Raw genomic sequence first — 19,286 nt, forward strand, 5'->3', positions numbered from 1 at the left:
GTTTTTGTTTTCTTCAGTGGAAAATCCAGACTCGTGTTACAGCAACGGCTGAACCTGAGATATATTTTTTAAAGGATTTGCCTTGGTTCATCATATTGATTATTTTTCTTTGGTTTGTTTTTAAACTGTTTTCTTCCATTCCTGTTTCAACACCACAGCTGAATTCTGCCGTTAATCTACCACAAATACTCATGCATTCCTTAACATCATGGGAAGAATGTGAGCAAACCCATTGTGCACACATCCACAACTGCATGTTATGCAAAAGAACATTTACTAGTTTATAAATAGCAGTGACAGAAAGCACAATATAAAACAGGGACTTGGACCTCACTTGCAATGCCAGCATTTTTCACCCATCCCTATGGAACAGATGGAGGTGAGCTACCTTCTGGAACTGACAGAGCCCTTCTGGTGAAGGTACTTTAAAAACATCAGTTATGAGAAAACTGAATGACTTGCTGGCCTATTTCAGGGGACATTTATTTGTCAGTCACATTGGTACAAGTCTGTAGTAACATACAGGCCAGACTGGGTAAGGTCAACAGATTTCCCTACAGCCAACAATGGATCATTGTGGGCTCCATTTTTCCTTGATCATCGTTACTTTTTTGCATATCTTTCATTCAATTGATCTATATCTCTCTATATCACCGGCTATATCTCTCGTTTCCCTTTCCCCTGACTCTCAGTCTGAAGAAGGGGTCTCAACCCGAAATGTCACCTATTCCTTTTCGCCAGTGATGCTGCCTGACCCTCTGAGTTACCACAGCTTTTTGTGTCCATCATCGGTTTAAACCAGCATCTGCAGTTCCTTCCTACAGATTTACCCCCATGATGGGTTTATACAAGAAGTGGTGGTTTTCTGCTCATAGGGCAACTATTCATTACCAGCTCATTCTACTGAGCATTCACATTGTTGTTCCTCAGATGCCTATTGAATGCCAACAGCCTGATTGACTCTGTCTCTACACTCGTCAGCAATGAATTACAAATTATTTGTATTTTTAAATGGCTCTGATGATGGAGGATATTTAGAAACAGTGGTAAAATATGAAGTAAAATATGCAAAATAGTAACATTTATCACTTTAAATTTAAACACTAATATTTATGATGAAGTTAATAAAAAATACTGACCTTTGAATGTGTTTGTGTGACCGTGTTTAATAAACGGAGCCATGGTGGATGTGCATCCAGATCCGCAGATCAGAAGATTCCACAACGTTGCATGGCTTAGCAGTGAGGCACATATCCGAGAAGGCCACAGCTAGCGACAATGAGCAGGTGCAGAATTCAGCTGTACGCCTATACTACAGATAACCAATGATTCTCAATAGCACTGCACCTAGCCATCAATGTCCTGTTGCCATTGCTACTAACATTCGTCACAGATACATCACTGCAAGGCCTTATTAGTGCTGTGTTATAACCTTGTTCATCTCACAAGTTCAAATATGCACCCCGTGTGCAACAATAACAAGCTCAGCATTGCAACAACAGGCATAAAAATATAGAAATATGCTGATGGAATGGACATACTGAATTATGCACGAAATCCATTGTATCGCGCACATCCTGAAACATGTTCCGGAATGACATGAAGAGGTCGCCACTTTTAAAGCCTGCTTGACATCTGGAAGAGAAACAAGACAAAATTCAGAATCAATGTCACACTTGTTTTTGTTTATCAGTGACCATTCATTACAAAGTTTGCAAATACATCCAGCTCCTTATTTCCTGTACAAGCTCAGCAACAGAAACCTGCAAGTATTTGTGTCCCATACTGCTGCAAATTATCACGATGGACTTTACGTTGAAGGGAGTCCGGATCGGAGGAGGAGAAAAGTTTAGGAAGTGATCAAAAGTCACCAGTGGGTTACAGAGGTTTGTGAAGAGGGGAATAAGATAGAGTAAAGGGTCTGGGACTGAAGTTCATGTGAATGAATGTTATGCCACTGACTCTAGTGTGTCTGGAACAGGGAATGTAGACAAGACCCAAAGTAAAGACCGTGAGCTGAGATAATCGGTTGGAGGAAAGGACAGAATCAAGAAGCAGTGAGGCTTTGGAGGGACTTGTGAACTCAGTGAAGGATTTTGCTGGGAAACCCATTAAAGTAAAGGAGAATACAAACATACAAAATAGGTGTGGGAGTAGTGTAAGGACTCCATCCCCTACTCCCAATTCCTCCGCATACGCCGCATCTGCTCCCAGGATGAGGCGTTCCACACCAGGACATCTGAAATGTCCTCATTCTTCAGGGAACGGGGATTCCCCTCCTCCACCATAGATGAGGCTCGCACCAGGGTCTCTTCCATACCCCGCAACACTGCTCTCTCTCCCCATCCCCGCACTCGCAACAAGGGCAGAGTCCCCCTAGTCCTCACCTTTCACTCCACCAGCCGTCACATACAACAAATAATCCTACGTCAGTTTCGCCACCTCCAACGTGACCTCACCACTCGCCACATCTTCCCATCTCCCCCCATGTCTGCCTTCCGCAAAGACCGCTCCCTCCGCAACTCCCTTATCAATTCTTCCATTCCCTCCCGTACCACCCCCCTCCCCGGGCACTTTCCGTTGCAACGCAAGAAATGCAACACCTGTCCCTTTACCTCCCCCCTCGACTCCATTCAAGGACCCAAGCAGTCGTTCCAGGTGCAACAGAGGTTCACCTGTATCTCCTCCAACCTCATCTACTGCATCCGCTGCTCTAGATGTCAGCTGATCTACATCGGTGAGACTAAGCGGAGGTTTGGCGATCGTTTCGCCAAACACCTCCGCTCGGTCCGCAAGAACCTACCTGACCTCCCGGTGGCTCAGCAACTCCCCCTCCCATTCCCAATCCGACCTCTCTGTCCTGGGTCTCCTCCATTGCCAGAGTGAGCAACACTGGAAGTTGGAGGAACAGCACCTCATATTCCGCTTGGGGAGCCTGCATACGGCGGGCATGAACATTGAATTCTCCCAATTTTGTTAGCCCTTGCTGTTTCCTCCCCTTCGTTTGCCCTCGAGCTGTCTCCTCCCATCCCCCAGCCCTCGGGCTCCTCCTCCTCCTTTTTCCTTCCTTCTCCCCGCCACCCCCTATCAGTCTGAAGAAGGGTTTCGGGCCGAAACGTTACCTATTTCCTTCGCTCCAAAGATGCTGCTGCACCCGCTGAGTTTCTCCAGCATTTTTGTCTACCTTCGATTTTCCAGCATCTGTAGTTCCTTCTTGAACACTGCAGGAGTAGGCCATTCGGCCTTTCGAGCGAGCACCGCCATCAATATGATCATGGCTGGTCGTCCAAATCAGTACCCCGTTCCTGCTTTTTCCCCATATCCCTTTATTCTATTAGCCCTAAGACCTAAATCTAACTCTCTCTTGAAAACATCCAGTGAATTGGCCTCCACTGCCTTCTGTGGCAGAAAATTCCACAGATTTACAACTTTCTGGCTGAAAAGGTTTTTCCTCACCTCAGTCCTAAATGGCTTAACCCTTATTCTTAAACAGTGACCCCTGATTCTGGAATCGATCGCCACCCCCCAAAATCGGGAAAATGTTTCCTGCATCTAGCCTGTCCAATCCCTTAAGAATTGTATATGTTTCTATAAGATCCCCTCATCCTAAATTCCAGTGAATACATTACATAGCAGGATCTTCGCAGGATTGGTCTCAAGGTAACAAAGACCTGAATGAAAGCGAGAAGGAGCTGTGCTTGATGGACATGAATGCTGGCAGACTTTGTGCTGGATTAGTTGACGGTCTGAACGATTGAATAAAAAGCTTGGTTGCCTTTGGTGTACAGTTCATTCATAAAGTATTCAGTTATCACTTTTTCAACATTTTGTTATGCTACAGCCTTATTTTAAAATGGATTTAAATCATTTTTTTGTCATCAATCTACACACAATACCCCATAATTAAGAAGTGAAAACAGGTGCTTAGAAATTTTTGCAAAGTAATTCAAAAGAAATAACTGAAATAACGCATTTACATAAGTATTCAGGCCCGTTGCTATGACACTCAAAATTGAGCTTAGTTCATCCTGTTTCCATTGATTTTCCTTGAGATGTTTCTACAACTTTATTGGAGCCCAGCAGTGGTAAATTAAATTGATTGTAAATGATTTGGAAAGGCACACACCTGTCCATATAAGGTCCCACAGTTGACAGTGCATGTCAGAGCACAAACCAAGCCATGAAGATGAAGGAATTGTCCGTAGACTTCTGAGACAAGATTGTGTCGAGACACAGATCGGGGGAAGGGTATAAAACAATTTCTGCAGCATTGCAGGTCCTGTCATTCTTAAATGGAAGAACTTTGGAACCACCAGGACTCTTCCTAGAGCTGGCCGCCCGGCCAAACTGAGCAATCAGGGGAGAAGGGCCTTGGTCAGGGAGGTGACCAAGAACCCGATGGTCACTCTGACAGAGCTCCAGAGTTCCTCTGTGGTGATGGGAGAATCTTCCAGAAGGACAACTATATCTGCAACACTCCACCAATCAGGCTTTTCTGGTAGAGTGACCAGACGGAAGCCACTCCTCAGTAAAAGGCACATGACAACCCACTTGGAGTTTGTCAAAAGACACCTAAACAAAATTGTCTGGTCGGTTTCATCAGAAACTCTTTGGCCTGAATGCCAAGCGTCACGTCTGGAGGAAACCAGGCACCGCTCATCACCTGGCCAATACCATATCTACGGTGAAGCATGGTGGTGGCAGCATCATGCTGTGGGGATGTTTTTCAGCGGCAGGAACTGGGAGACTGGTCAGGATCGAGGGAAAGATGAACAGAGCAAAGTATAGAGAGATCCTTGATGAAAACCTGCTCCAGAGCATTCAGGACCTCAGACTGGGAAATTCACCTTCCAACAAGACAACGACCCTAAGCACACAGCCAAGACCACGCAGGAGTGGCTTTGTGACAAGTCTGTGAATGTCCTTGAGTGGCCCAGCCAGAGCCTGGACTTGAACCCGATCGAACATCTCTGGAGGGACCTGAAAATAGCTGTGCATTGACGCTCCCCATCCAACCTGCCAGAGCTTGAGAGGGTCTGCAGAGAAGAATGGGACAAATTACCCAAATACAGGTGTGTCAAGCTTGTAGCGTCATACCCAAGAAGACCTGTGGCTGTAATCACTGCCAAATATGCCTTAACAAAGTACTGAGTAAAGGGTCTGAATACTTATGTAAATGTGATATTTCAGTTAGTTCTTTTTAATTAATTTGCAAAAATTTCCAAACACCTGTTTATGCTTTTTTATTATGGGGTATTGTGTGTGGATTTGGGGCAGGAGATTGCCACATTCACGTGGTCCACCCTGTTTTGACGAATGCAATCAACCTGGCGTGCACAATCAAATAAGATCAAATAGAACAAGTTGTCCTACAACTTTAGGCTGTGCACGCCATACGCAAGAAGAGGAAGAGTGTGTAGATTGATGATAAGGAAAAATAATTTAAGCAATTTTAGAATAAGGCTGTAACGTAACAAAATGCAGAAAAAGTGAAGGTGTCTAAATACTACTGAATACATTGTAAGCCTTTTTATGCCAACTGCAAGGAGGATGGGATTAGGGTTGAGGAAATGAAGTGAGGCTAACATTATACCGATAAAACCTCTGTTGCATTTCAGATATGTTTCAGGATGTGGCACTGCTGGTAAGCAATTATTGTCCATGTCTAAAAAAAGACACAAAGTACTGGAGTAACTCAGCGGGTCAGGCAGCATCTCTGGAGAACATGGATTTTGGGTGTGTGTGTGTGTGTGTGTGTGTGTGTGTGTGTGTGTGTGTGTGTGTGTGTGTGTGTGTGTGTGCGTGTGTGTGTGTGTGCGTGTGTGTGTGTGTGTGTGTGTGTGTGTGTGTGTGTGTGTGTGTGTGTGTGTGTGTGTGTGTGTGTGTGTGTGTGTGTGTGTGTGGTTATAGTTTTATGACAATAAAACCTCAAAGATGAATACAAACAACTCAAGAACAGCACATTGATGGACCCCCCTTTGAGAAATGGGTTGAGCAATAAAAAGGAGAAGGTTAAGATGGGGGTATGTGGATTTGTACCTGCTGTATTCTGAGCAATTGATGAAGAAATCCACGAGACAGGCATACAGGTAGGTTTCTGCAAAGGAAAAATGGATGTTCAAACAAGTATACCAATTCGACAGCCTTCAAGCAAGATCACGCTGGAGACCCAAGAGCCAATTGTTCTGATTGCATCAACATGATCTCCACATCCATACAGATGATTTAAACTGGCAAAGGCATAATTCATCCTGAGACGGTGAAAATTCACTCGGAGGAGATTTTAATTTCCAGTCACACTCACAACAATGAGTCAAATCTACCATATTTGATTTGCAATAGAGGAAATTTAAATAGCTGCTTCAAGTTTTATTTTGTATTAATACAATAAAATTATAAAAAAACTTAAAAATGTTGGAAAAACCCATCAGGTCAGGAAGCATTTGTGCAAAGAGAAACAGTTTTGCTTTCAGTTTGAAGACCTTTCATCAGAACTGGAAAAGTGGGAGCTCTTCAGCGCGTCGTCCACAGAGAGAAGAAGATTATTGGGACACCGTTACCAGTCTTGGAGAGCATCTAGAAACATAGAAATTAGGTGCAGGAGTAGACCATTCGGCCCTTCAAGCCTGCACCGCCATTCAATATGATCATGGCTGATCATCCAACTCAGTATCCCGTACCTGCCTTCTCTCCATACCCCCCTATCCCCTTAGCCACAAGGGCCACATCTAACTCCCTCTTAAATATAGCCAATGAACTGGCCTCAACTACCCTCTGTGGCAGAGAGTTCCAGAGATTCACCACTCTACTATACACAGTGGCTCAGGAAGGCCGTCAGCATCTATAAAGGCTCCTCGCACCATTGTAATGTACTGTTCGAACTCCTACCTTCCAGCAGATGTTACAAGGCCTTCTACGCCCGCACCTCCAGACTTAGGAACAGCTTCATCCCCAGAGCTATAGCTGCTCTGAACTGGCCCTGCTGAGTGCCCCCCACCTCCATGAACTGTCTCCCTTGGATGGTCACGTCTCACATCGACCCGGCACAGACACATTTGCACTTTAGACTGTTTTTACTGTTTTACTGTTCTTTTTATAAATCATGTTTCTCGGGGTATCTAAATCTACATTTTATTAGTTGTTTAAGTTATGACATCGGATGGAAGCTGCATACCAAATCTTGTTACACATATGTGCAATGACCATAAAAGATATTATTAAAACAAGTGAATTTTCCAGTTCAGATGAAGAGTCTTCGACCTGAAACCTTTTGTTGTTAATCCTGTTTCTAATATCACACATGCTGCCTGACCTTCAAACTGTATCCAGCATTATCTGGTTGTATTTCCAGTTTCTGGTGTCTGCAGGTTTTCTTCCTGACTTTCAAGCCTTCGAACTTGAAAGGAAACAAAACAAACGACAAAAAGCACAAGAAATAAATCAGGCAGCATCTGTGGAAAGAGAAACTGAGTTCATATTTCCTCCAGGAATCCTTCCACAGATCCTTTTAGTGGGTTCACATTCCAGTCGGGTGACTCGGCAAACAAAGTATTATCCTCTGTGCTACTTATAAGATAGCAGATGTTCAGACCTACCAGTAAGGTTAAAAAGAGTGTTAAGGATGTAAAACCGTTCTGTGTCATCTCTTTGGATAAACTTGTTGGAGTATTGCTCAAGAATCTCTGACCTGAGGGAAAAAACACATCTGTGAAAGGTCAAGTCATCGAGCCATAGATTCATACAGTTATACAGCATAGACACAAGCTTTTTAGTCTAACGTCCCTGTTAACCAAGGTGTCTTCCTGATTAAGTGTAATTTGCCTGCATTTCACCTATATCCCTTTAAGTCTTCCTAACTATGTATCTACTCATCCAAATGTCCCTTACATGCTGTAATCGCTTCCGCATTTACCACTTCCTCTGGCAGATTGTTCCGTATAGCTACCATCCCAATAAACTTTCCCCTCAGATCTTCTTTCCCTCTCTAACCTTAAACCTAAGACCTCAGCTTTTAGACTCCCCTACCCTAGGAAAGCATAGAAACACAGAAAGTAGGTGCAGGAGGAGGCCATTCGGCCCTTCAAGCCAGCACCGTCATTTATTGTGATCATGGCTGATCGTCCCAAATCAATAACCCGTGCCTGCCTTCCCCCATATCCCTTGATTCCACTAGCCCCTAGAGCTAAAAAACCGTGACAATCTATTTTATCTTTGTTCCTCATGATTTTATTCATCTCTATAAGGTCACCCCTCAGCTTCCTTTGCTCCAGAAAAAACGGTCCCAGTCTATCCAGTCTCTCCGTGTATTTCATGCTCTCCCGCCCTGGCAACATCCTTGTGGCTCTTTCCTGCAACCTCTCAAACTTAATCACATCTTTCCTATAGTAAGGCGACCAGAACTGTGGTCTCAACAAACTCTTGTACACCTCTTGTACCCAATGACCCATCCAATGAATACAATCATGCCATAGACTTACTTTATCACCTTGTGGCACCTGCTTCACCACCTTCGGGGAAGGACATTAGATCTCCCTGCTCTACAACACACCCACGACACTGAGAATTACTGTGTATATATTTCCTTTGGGTAACTTCCCAAAATGCATCAATTTGTATTTTTCTGAGTTAAATTCCACCTGTCATTCCTTTTCCCACTTTCCATGTTGATCTTTCAGCCTTAACTCCACCTTCTTCACTGTCTACGAAGGGCAGCAGCAGAGTTACTGCTTTACAGCGCTAGAGATCCGGGTTTGATCCTGATTACGGGCGTTGTCTGTACTGAGTTTGTACGTTCTCCCCATGACCTGTGTGGGTTTTCTCCGGGTGCTCCGGTTTCCTCCCACACGCCAAAGACGGGTTTGTAGGCTAATTGACGATAAAATTGTAAATGGTCCGTAGTGTGTGTGGGATGGTGTGAGGGGATCACAGGTCAGCATGGACACAGGGAGCTGAAGGATTTATTTCCATGCTGTATCTCTAAACTAAACTAAACTAAACTAATTTTGATGTCACCTGCAAACCTACTGAACAACATTGGACCTTGCACCGATAACAGCAACACATCACTAGTCATGGACTTCCTGTCTGAAGAACCTCCACTACCATTCTCTGAACACTTTCCACTGACCCAGTTTTTTTTCCAATTGGTTGGAATTCCTGGATCCCATGTGATCTAAGCTTCCAGAGCAGCCTACCATGCAGGATCATGTCAAAGGTCTTACTAAAGTCTAGATAGATAACATCTACTATCCTGCCCTCATCAATCCTCTAAGTCACTCTTCAAAGCATTCATTCATTCGTGAGACACAAGTTATGTTGACTATCCCTAATCAGTTCTTACCTTTCCAAATGCAGATAGATCCTGTCTCTCAGAATCCCATCCAGTATCTCTAACTGTTTCTTAAATGTTGGGATAGTCCCAGCCTCAACTACCTCCTCAGGTCATCGGCCACCCTTTGTGTGAAAAAGTTACTCAGATTCCTAATAAATCTTTTCCCCTTCTCCTTATTTACTTATGAAATTTTGAGAAAACTTGAAACACCACAAAAACGTAACAAATGATGCCGCAATCATATCATCAGCAGTATAACAGTCGCAGTCAATGCTGGGGAAGTTAAAATCACTACTTCAACAACAACCCTATTATTCTTACAGCTATCTGCAATCCCTTAACAAATTTCCAATTGCCGCTGACTATTGAGGGAGCTTCAGTATACTGTTTGATCATCCATGAATATCCTCGCTAAGCACTACCATAATGCTCTCCGTGATCAAGTACATAGCTCCCCCATCTCTCCTAACTCTACCTCTATCATGCATGTAGCATCTTTGCTCTGGAACATCGAGCCATGGGTCTTGGCCCTCCCTCAACAATGTTTCTGTAATAGCTATAGCTTCCCAGTTCCTTATGCCTATCCAAGGCCTTCGATACGGTCAGCAGAGAAGGCTTGTGGAAGATAATGGAGAGGTTTGGCTGTCCCAGCAGGTTCATCACGATTGTCCGGCAGTTCCACAATGGCATGATGGTGAAAGTATTGGATGATGGAGGTGAGTCGGAAGCTTTCCTAGTGACAAATGACGTGAAGCAAGGCTGTGTTCTTGCCCCTACACTCTGTAGCATGGTCTTCTCCCTCCACGTGGGACGACTGATGGGCTTTCTGGCGACCGGAAGGACGGTTCGAATCCCGCTTGGGAGCATACTGTCGTTGTGTCATGTACGCTTCACACCTTTGCCTGTGTGTGTGTAATGTAATTATGTGAAGCACTTTGGGGTCAATGCAAGTTGACTAAAAATATGCTATATAAATAAGATTATTATTATTATTATTATTATTATTATGCTGACTGATGCTTTCTGTGACTGTCGGGATGGTAATACACGTCATGTACAGGACTGACGGCGGGTGATTCAACTTCAGGTGCCTACAGGCTGTTACAAAGGTGAAGGAGACTGTCATTAGATACTTCTTATTCGCTGATGATTGCCCCCTTGATGCCAGCACAGAACAGAAGATGCCTCTCATGAGCCTGCGACAACTTCGATCTCACCATCAGCACCAAAAAGACTGAAGTTATGTAGCAGCCTGTGCCGGGAAAGCCCTACCAAGAGCCACACATCACAGTAAAGGGGCAGAAGCTACTGGCAGTTGACAATTTCACCTATCTCGGCAGCACACTCGCACGAGCAGTGATCATCGATGCTGAGCTCAACAACAGGATTTCCAAGGCCAGCGCTGCCTTCGACAGACTTTGTGAAAATGTTTGGGAGAGGAGAGGACTCAGCGTTGCCACCAAGATGAAGGTCTACTGTGCAGTAGTTCTCACTACCCTCCTCTATGCCTGTGAGACCTGGACTGTGAGTCTACAGCAGACACACCAAGCAGCTCAACCACTTTCACTTCAGCTGTCTCCGCAGACTCTTCCACATTAGGTGGCAGGACAAAATCCCGCACATGGAAGTCCTGTAACAGGCCGGCATCCCCAGAGTCTACACCCTCCTTCAGAAAGCACAAGCCAGATGGGCTGGCCATGTCATCTGAATGCCAGACCGTCGGCTGCCAAAACAGCTGTTGTACGGAGAACTGTGTCAGGGCAAGCGCTCACTTGGGGCGCAGAAGAAACGCCTCAAAGTTTCCCTCAAAGACTTTAACATCAATCTCAATACTTGGGAGTCGCTTGCTCTGGACCGCCCAACTGGGCGAAGCAAGATCCCCACAGGAGCGCGTGCAGCTGAAAAGAAGCGCACTGCTGAAGCTCAGAGGAAACGCCGCACGCAAGGCTCGAGCCACTTCAACTTCTACTGCAGCGCCCACCCAACTGTGTCCCATATGCGGGCGAGACTTCCGGGCCCGGATCGGTCTCACCAGTCACATCCGCACCCACTAACAACAACACTGAAGTCATGTTCTTCTTCAACTATGAAGGACGAAGAACAACACAGCATCCCAGTTCCTTATGCCTATCCATGCTCTGAGCACATCTGTCTTGTGTATCAGCCTTCTTACATTAAAATAAATGCAGTTAGTCTATCGGACATTTCTCGCTCCCTGTCCTGCCACTGCCCATCCTGCCTACTGGATTGTTTTGCTTTAACTGCCTCCATGTTCCCAGCTGCCACACTACTAATATAGGTCTCACCCACACGCTGGACATGGCTTCAAATGAGAGTCAAATTTGCAATCTCAACCACAGTGAAACTTTACAGTGAAATGTCACAGGCATCGGAGGGAAGGTTGGGCTTGATTAGAATCAGTGAAGGTTTCCGAAGGAACTGTCAAAGGGATTTTGAAAGTGGAGGATAAAATATCACAAATTGAAGAGCTTAGGTATAAAATCTATTAAACAGTGTGATTGAAGATTCAATCCTCATCGCGGTGAAGATACCATGAGAGGCAGTGGAGTAATGGAGGGGCAAGTAGCTGGAGATGTTTAAGGAGTTGGTGCAAGTTGGGTTGGCTCTGTAAACAATGGTAATATTGTACAAAAGGAGGTCAAAGGGGACAATGGAGGATAAGGATGATGATAACACATGTGCTGGAGTTCCTGGAATCTTGCAGTTTAATCAAAGGGAGACTGAGGTGGTCGATAAAGAAAATATTGGAGAAATTAATTCTTCAGTTTGTTGAGGACATGTATAATTGGTTGCCACAGCAATGAAAAGGAGATAGATGTCAGGGTTTGACAGGCTGATCAGAATGGGCTGGTCATTCTCACAAAGTGAGCTGATAAAGTTCCGCAACGGGGCAGGAACGGGGTACTGATTGTGGATGATCGGCCATGATCACAGTGAATGGCGGTGCTGGCTCGAAGGGTCGAATGGCCTCCTCCTGCACCTATTCTCTATTCTCTAAAACAATATCAATTAAAAAAAGTCACATGAGGCTTGCTGGAGTAACTCAGCGGGTCAGACAGCATCTCTGGAGAGAAGGAATGGGTGACGTTTCGGGATGAGACCCTTCTTCAGACTCAGACTTCTTTGGGTCTTCAGTCTCAACCTGAAACGTCACCCATTCCTTCTCTCTGGAGATGCTGCCTGTCCTGCTGTGTTACTCCAGCATTTTGTGTCTATCTTCAGTTTAAACCAGCATCTCCAGTTCCCCCTTCATATGTGACAGGGTCATTTATAATCCAAGGCTGGTGATGGAAATTTGAAGGTGGCTTCATCAGCTTACATGTTGAAAGGTAATTCTTCCGTTCAACAGCACCCATTGGCGGGGGTCTCTAACATCGTAAAAACATGCCAAGGCAGGAAAGTTATCAAATCAAAATCTGTCAGTCAACCACTTAAGAAGATATGAGGGAAAGAAACATGTGCTTGTGGAGAATTTTGTCAGCATGCTGATGAGAAACTTAAGCTTGCCAAGATTAAATGTTTTGAACATGCTTGGGGGTGGCATGGGGAAGGGGCAAATCTATTGCTAATGGAATGGGTACTGTATGTGGAACAAGGCTGGAGAGGACAGGAATTGATCAAAGACCATGGATAGGTGCTGCTGCATGCTCACTTACATCCTGAAACGGAAAGAATTTGGCTGTGGGAAGGGACAGCATCCAGATTATAGAGATCCAAATGGAATGGAGGGAGAGCAGGCGAGAGGTAAGCGGCAGATTAGTTGTAAGCTGGAGAGGAGGGAGAAGCATGAGTGGAGCAGGGAGTTGATGGTATCACAATTTTGAAAATAGAGAGGAACAGCTGTTGATGTGAACACCAGACTGGGGGAGCTTTCCTCTTCCATCAGCTGTATGTGCTTCAGGAACAAGGTCGCAAATTATTATGATGATCGTTTTATTTAAATGGATTCTTGACCCAATCCCTCGATGTCCAGGGAACAAAGAAGTATTGCAACGACTTGAGACAAACACTGATGATAGTTACACTGGAACCTGGCCACACTTATCACAGTTTCGTGGAACGTTGGGGGTGAGGAGGATTGCAATTTAACTCTTTTAGATTTCTTGGAAAATTATATCCGAGTCTGATTTTAGATTGTGATTAAATGCATTTTGCACATTTCCTTTGAAGTGGATTTCTCAGCATTCTGGAATGTAGCAACTGGTGAGATACTCCATATCACCCAGTTGTTTATTCCGTCAGTCACTGCATTTCAACAATAGCTGCCCTCCTGTCAGCAAGGGCTTGGGACAAGAGTAAGCAGTTATAAATACACAAGTGTTATTTTCACTGCATAGGACACAAGCTCACAGAGAATAAACTCATCCCTACATTCTAGATCCTGTGAATACTTCCACATGCCAAATAAATGGCAGTTCCAACTTTACTCAAGGGTTCTGGTTCATTGTATTTTGCAATTTCTTCATTGATTCAATTATTCAATTATACTTTATTACCTCATGTACAGTGAAATGCTTTGTTTTGCATACAAGCCGGTAACATTTCTAACTTGACTAATGTTGTTGTATAAAGTACCATCTACCAATACAGAGCTTATAAAACCAGTGTCAAAATGATCAACTGTACACGCGCCTCACTTCAGTGAAAGAATTTGAACCCTCCCCACAGATCGCTAGTTAAAGCTACTTGGAAAGGATTGTTCTTTGGGCTACACTGTTTGCCTGGGTTGTGATTGTAACTAGCTTTACGAAGCACTTGCCTTAAATGGGTCTGATCCTTACAAATGCAAATCAATGAGTGATCACATCACTGAGACCACAAACCAGGGACCAGAGCAAAACACATTATTGTGATTTTCATGTAAGACCAACCAGCAGGAAAACTCTGGAATAAGAGATCCAAACGTCTTTTGACTCTTTTCTGACTTCTTTAAGAAAGCAAGGCAGTAGCCAATGAATGGGATTGCCCTGATATTGGCACCACAATACTTTTTTTGTATAAGGTTGTCTCTAACATCACTGTATGTCATGTTGTTACTTGTGGGCCGAGCATCAAGGCAAATTCCTTGTATGTGAATACTTGGCCAATAAACCTACTTATTTACTTACATCAGAGAATGGGTCCACGCACACTGATTCTCGGCCAGGGTCAGGTACGCAGCACTCATATTTTTACAAGAAAAAAAAATCAATATTGATTTCTTTAACTTCAAATAACCCCTGCACTCCTCCTCTCTCCATCCCTCCCCCACCTGTCGCACCAGGTTCCCGTTCTCACCTAGCAAACAGCTAACAATGGCCTGTTTCCTTTATCATTGTTACTTTTTTGCATATCTTTCATTCATTTATTCTATATCACTCTCTACATCACTGTCTATATAGAAACATAGAAAATAGGTGCAGGAGTAGGCCATGCGGCCCTTCGAGCCTGCACCGCCATTCAATATGATCATGGCTGATCATCCAACTCAGCCTTCTCTCCATACCCCCCGCGACCCCTTTAGCCACAAGGGCCACATCTAACTCCCTCTTAAATATAGCCAATGAACTGGCCTCAACTACCTTCTGTGGCAGAGAATTCCACAGATTCATCACTCTCTGTGTAAAAAATTATTTTCTCATCTCAGTCCTAAAAGACTTCCCCCTTATCCTTAAACTGTGACCCTTGTTCTGGACTTCCCCAACATCGGGAACAATCTTCCTGCATCTAGCCTGTCCAACCCCTTAAGAATTTTGTAAGTTTCTATAAGATCCCCCCTCAATCTTCTAAATTCTAGCGAGTACAAGCGGAGTCTATCCAGTCTTTCGTCTATCTCTCATTTCTCTTTACTCTGACTGGTCTGAAGAAGGGTCTCGACCAGAAACATCACCCATTTCTTCTCTCCAGAGCTGCTGCCTGTCTCGCTGAGTTACTCCAGCATTTTGTGTCTATCTTCAGTTTAAACCAGCATCTGCAGTTCCTTCCTGCACAGTGATCTTTGCCTATTATACAATGGCTACTGACCTTCACTACGGAATCTCCCTTATCCAACACTTGTTGTATATGCAGTGGTGACAAAATTCTTTTTAATTCCCCTTCAGCAGCGACATTCGTGTCTCTTCAGTGTAGCTCAAGAATCATTGAAACCTCTACACTGTTTGCTTCTCATCCATATATTTTGTTTTTAACTGGGCTTCAAGAAGAAATAAGCTGCTGGCGGTTTGAAACATGTAACTCATTTTCCAGAGAGCCCAAACCATGAGACAATGGCTGAGAATATCTCAGACACAACACTGCCCTACAGGGCTAATCACCAACAGTTTATTTTGCTGCATTCCTCCTTGTTGATCATGGCTAATTCTTTTGATCTTGTTTTGAAACTATTGGAGCCTGTGGCCACTGAGTTGAACAGCAAAGGAAAAGGGCAGTTTATCACAAAGTGAAGTTCACTTAAGCCACAGTTATGTGAGGAATCTCAGGCACAGGGCTTAAGAACCAACTATTTATATCAAAGGATTAAATGCTAAATGTCATCAGAAGCTACTCTTTGGTAAAGAGAACTTGAGATTTGCAAACCAACTGACTGGTTTGGAAAGCAAACTGCAGGTAGGAGTAAGGGGAGTAACTCCCCGATATACCCTTGGCTGATATATGGTCACTTGCATCACCACCCTTAATGATCCAGATCCAACATGCTCAAGCACAAGGGAAACCAGGAAACACTGGTTGTATCCTTTTCAGCATTAGTATAATTCAGCTGCCTTTACCGGAAAGCTGTGGTTTCACCAGGCCACTCCAGAATGGCCTACGGAATCCCAAGAGGAAGCTTTTCCAATATTATTTCTGCAAACTAACTCCTAGTTTCCCGAGCATCATTCCTAAAAATACTCACACGATACCTTCCAACCATGAACATTTCATCTGACAGCTGGGTTTCGACCCGAAACATTATCCTCTGCTTCTATCCAGAGATGCTGGCCTGTCCCGCTGAGTTACTCCAGTATTTTGTGTCTACCTTGGATTTAAACCAGCATCTGCAGTTCTTTCCTACACATTTTGTCCAGCCCATACTTGGTTTCAGCAGTCCCTGCAATGTTACACATTTCTTGCTGTAATTGGGAGAGGTAGCAACTGGTAAGCGGCTGTTAAAATACTCTGTCCTCGTTTCTGTAATAGTGGGGGGGATTTGGGGGTGATTTGTGCAGGTGTTTCAATGCATATAGATTCAAGATGGAATTGCTGACCGGATAAGACATGGCAGTGACAATTCCTCCTCATCCCTGTCCTAAATTTTGTTTCTATCCCCTAAGACTGATCCATGTCTTGCACTATAATAGACAAATCTCCAGGGCTGATCTGTGGGAAACAAGAGAGGAAATTGTGGGAGCCCTGGTTGAAATTTACAGTCGTCTTTAAATACAGGAGAGGTGCTGGAAGACGGCAGGGTGGCAAATGTTGTGCTTCTGTTCAAGAGGGGCTGTAGGGAAAATGCTGGGAACTATAGGATATGATTGAGTTTTTTGAAAAGTGACCAAATAGGTCAATGAGGGAAGAGCTGTGCATGTATACATGGATTTCAGTAAGGCATTCAACAAAGTTCTGCATGGTAGGCTGTTCCAGAAGGTTAGATCACATGGGATCCAAGGAGAGATAGCTGAAAGGATATAAAATTGGCTTTGTGGAAGGAAGCAGAGAGTGATGGTGGAAGGTTGCTTCTCGGACTGGGGGCCTGTGACTAGTGGTGTGCCTCAGGGTTCGGTCTTGGGCCCGTTACTGTTTGTCATCTACATCAATGATTTGGATGAGAACATACAGGGGCAAGATTAGCAAGTTTGCTGACGATTCAAAAGTGGGTGGTTTTGCAGATAGTGAAGATGGTTGTGAACAATTACAGCAGGATCTTGATCGATAGTTCAGGTGGGCTCAGGAGTGGTTGATGGAATTTAATACAGAGAAATGTGAGGTGTCGCATTTTGGGAAGTCTAACATGGGCAGGACTTGCACAATGAATGGTTGGGCTCTGGGTAATGCTGTTGAGCAGAGGAATCTAGGAGTATGTGCATGATTCCTTGAAGGTCGAGTCGCAGGTAGATAAGGTGGTCAAAAAGGTTTTTGGTACATTGGCCTTCATCAGTCAGAGTATTGAGTATAGAGGTTGGGAGGTCATGTTGCAGTTAAAACGTTGGTGAGGCCGCATTTAGAGTATTGTGTTCAGTTCTGGGCACCGTGTTATAGGAAAGATGTTGTTAAGCTGGCAAGGGTACAGAGAAGATTTATGACGATGTTGCCAGGACTAGAGGGTGTGAGCTACAGGGGAGAGGTTGAGTAGGCTGGGTCTCTATCCCCTGGAGCGCAGGAGGATGAAGGGTGATCTTATAGAGGTGTATAAAATCATGAGAGGAATAGACCAGGGAGATGCACAGAGCCTCTTGCCCAGAGTAGGGGTATCAGGGGACATAGGTTTACAGTGAAGGGGAAAATACTTAATAGGAAACTGAGGGGTAACTTTGTCACACAAAGGGTGGTGGGTGCATGGAACAAGCTGCCAGAGGAGGTAGATGAGGCAGGGACTATCCCGACGTTTAAGAAGCAGTTAAACAGGTACATGGATAGGACAGGTTTGGAATGATGTGGACCAAACGCAGGCAGGTGGGACTAGTGTAATTGGTCACTTGTGGGAAAGTTGGGCCGAAGGGCCTGTTCCACACGGTATCCAGACTGTACAGAGATGTAATGCTGAGGCTCTATAAGGCACTGGTCAGGCTGCATTTGGAGTACTGTGAGCACATTTGGGCCTATCCCTGAGGAAGGATGTGCTGGGTCTGAGAGGGTCCAGAGGAGGTTTACAGGAATGATTCCAGGAATGAGTGGGTTAGCATATGATGAGCGTTTGATGGCACTGGCTGGAGTTTAGAAAGTCGAGGAGACACCTCATTGAAACTTACCGAATAGTGAAAGGCATAGATAGAGTGGATGTGGAGAGGATGTTTCTACTGGTGGGAGAATCTAGGATCAGAGGTCATAGCCTCACAATTAATGGATGTTTTTTTAGAAAGGAGGTGAGGAGGAATTTCTTTAGTCAGAGGGTAGTTAATCTGTGCAACTCATTGCAACAGAGGGCTGTGGAGGCCAAGTCAGTGGATATTTTTAAGGCAGAGATAGACAAATTCTTGATTAGAACAGATGTCAAGGGTTACAGAGATAGGTTGAATAAGTTAGGTCTTTATTCTCTGGAGCGCAGAAGGTTAAGGGGGGACTTGATAGAGGTCTTTAAAATGATGAGAGGGATAGACAGAGTTGATATAACCATATAACCATATAACAATTACAGCACGGAAACAGGCCATCTCGGCCCTACAAGTCCGTGCCGAACAAATTTTTTTTCCCCTTAGTCCCACCTGCCTGCACTCATACCATAACCCTCCATTCCCTTCTCATCCACATGCCTATCCAATTTATTTTTAAATGATACCAATGAACCTGCCTCCACCACTTCCACTGGGAGCTCATTCCACACCGCTACCACTCTCTGCGTAAAGAAGTTCCCCCTCATATTACCCCTAAACTTCTGTCCCTTAATTCTGAAGTCATGTCCTCTTGTTTGAATCTTCCCTATTCTCAAAGGGAAAAGCTTGTCCACATCAACTCTGTCTATCCCTCTCATCATTTTAAAGACCTCTATCAGGTCCCCCCTTAACCTTCTGCGCTCCAGAGATAAAAGACCTAACTTATTCAACCTATCTCTGTAACTTAGTTGTTGAAACCCAGGCAACATTCTAGTAAATCTCCTCTGTACTCTCTCTATTTTGTTGACATCCTTCCTATAATTGGGCGACCAAAATTGTACACCATACTCCTGATTTGGTCTCACCAATGCCTTGTACAATTTTAACATTACATCCCAGCTTCTATACTCAATGCTCTGATTTATAAAGGCTAGCATACCAAAAGCTTT

At 44.3% G+C, this 19,286-nt stretch overlaps 1 protein-coding gene across 2 annotated transcripts in view; it reads right to left on the reverse strand.

Annotated features, from left to right (window-relative positions):
• LOC129713156 (cytosolic purine 5'-nucleotidase-like) overlaps positions 1-19,286 on the reverse strand; it is a 219,023-nt gene that overhangs the window by 44,577 nt on the left and 155,160 nt on the right. For both annotated transcript variants that reach the window (XM_055661990.1, XM_055661991.1), the window contains 3 exons: positions 7,596-7,687; positions 6,040-6,097; positions 1,542-1,635 (listed from right to left, as the gene is read on the reverse strand). In XM_055661990.1, the coding sequence (XP_055517965.1) occupies positions 1,542-1,635; positions 6,040-6,097; positions 7,596-7,687 (244 nt within the window). The remainder of the gene's footprint in view (positions 1-1,541; positions 1,636-6,039; positions 6,098-7,595; positions 7,688-19,286) is intronic.

The sequence above is a fragment of the Leucoraja erinacea genome, chromosome 35, assembly GCF_028641065.1.
Source record: "Leucoraja erinacea ecotype New England chromosome 35, Leri_hhj_1, whole genome shotgun sequence".
NCBI classification, from domain to species: domain Eukaryota; kingdom Metazoa; phylum Chordata; class Chondrichthyes; order Rajiformes; family Rajidae; genus Leucoraja; species Leucoraja erinaceus.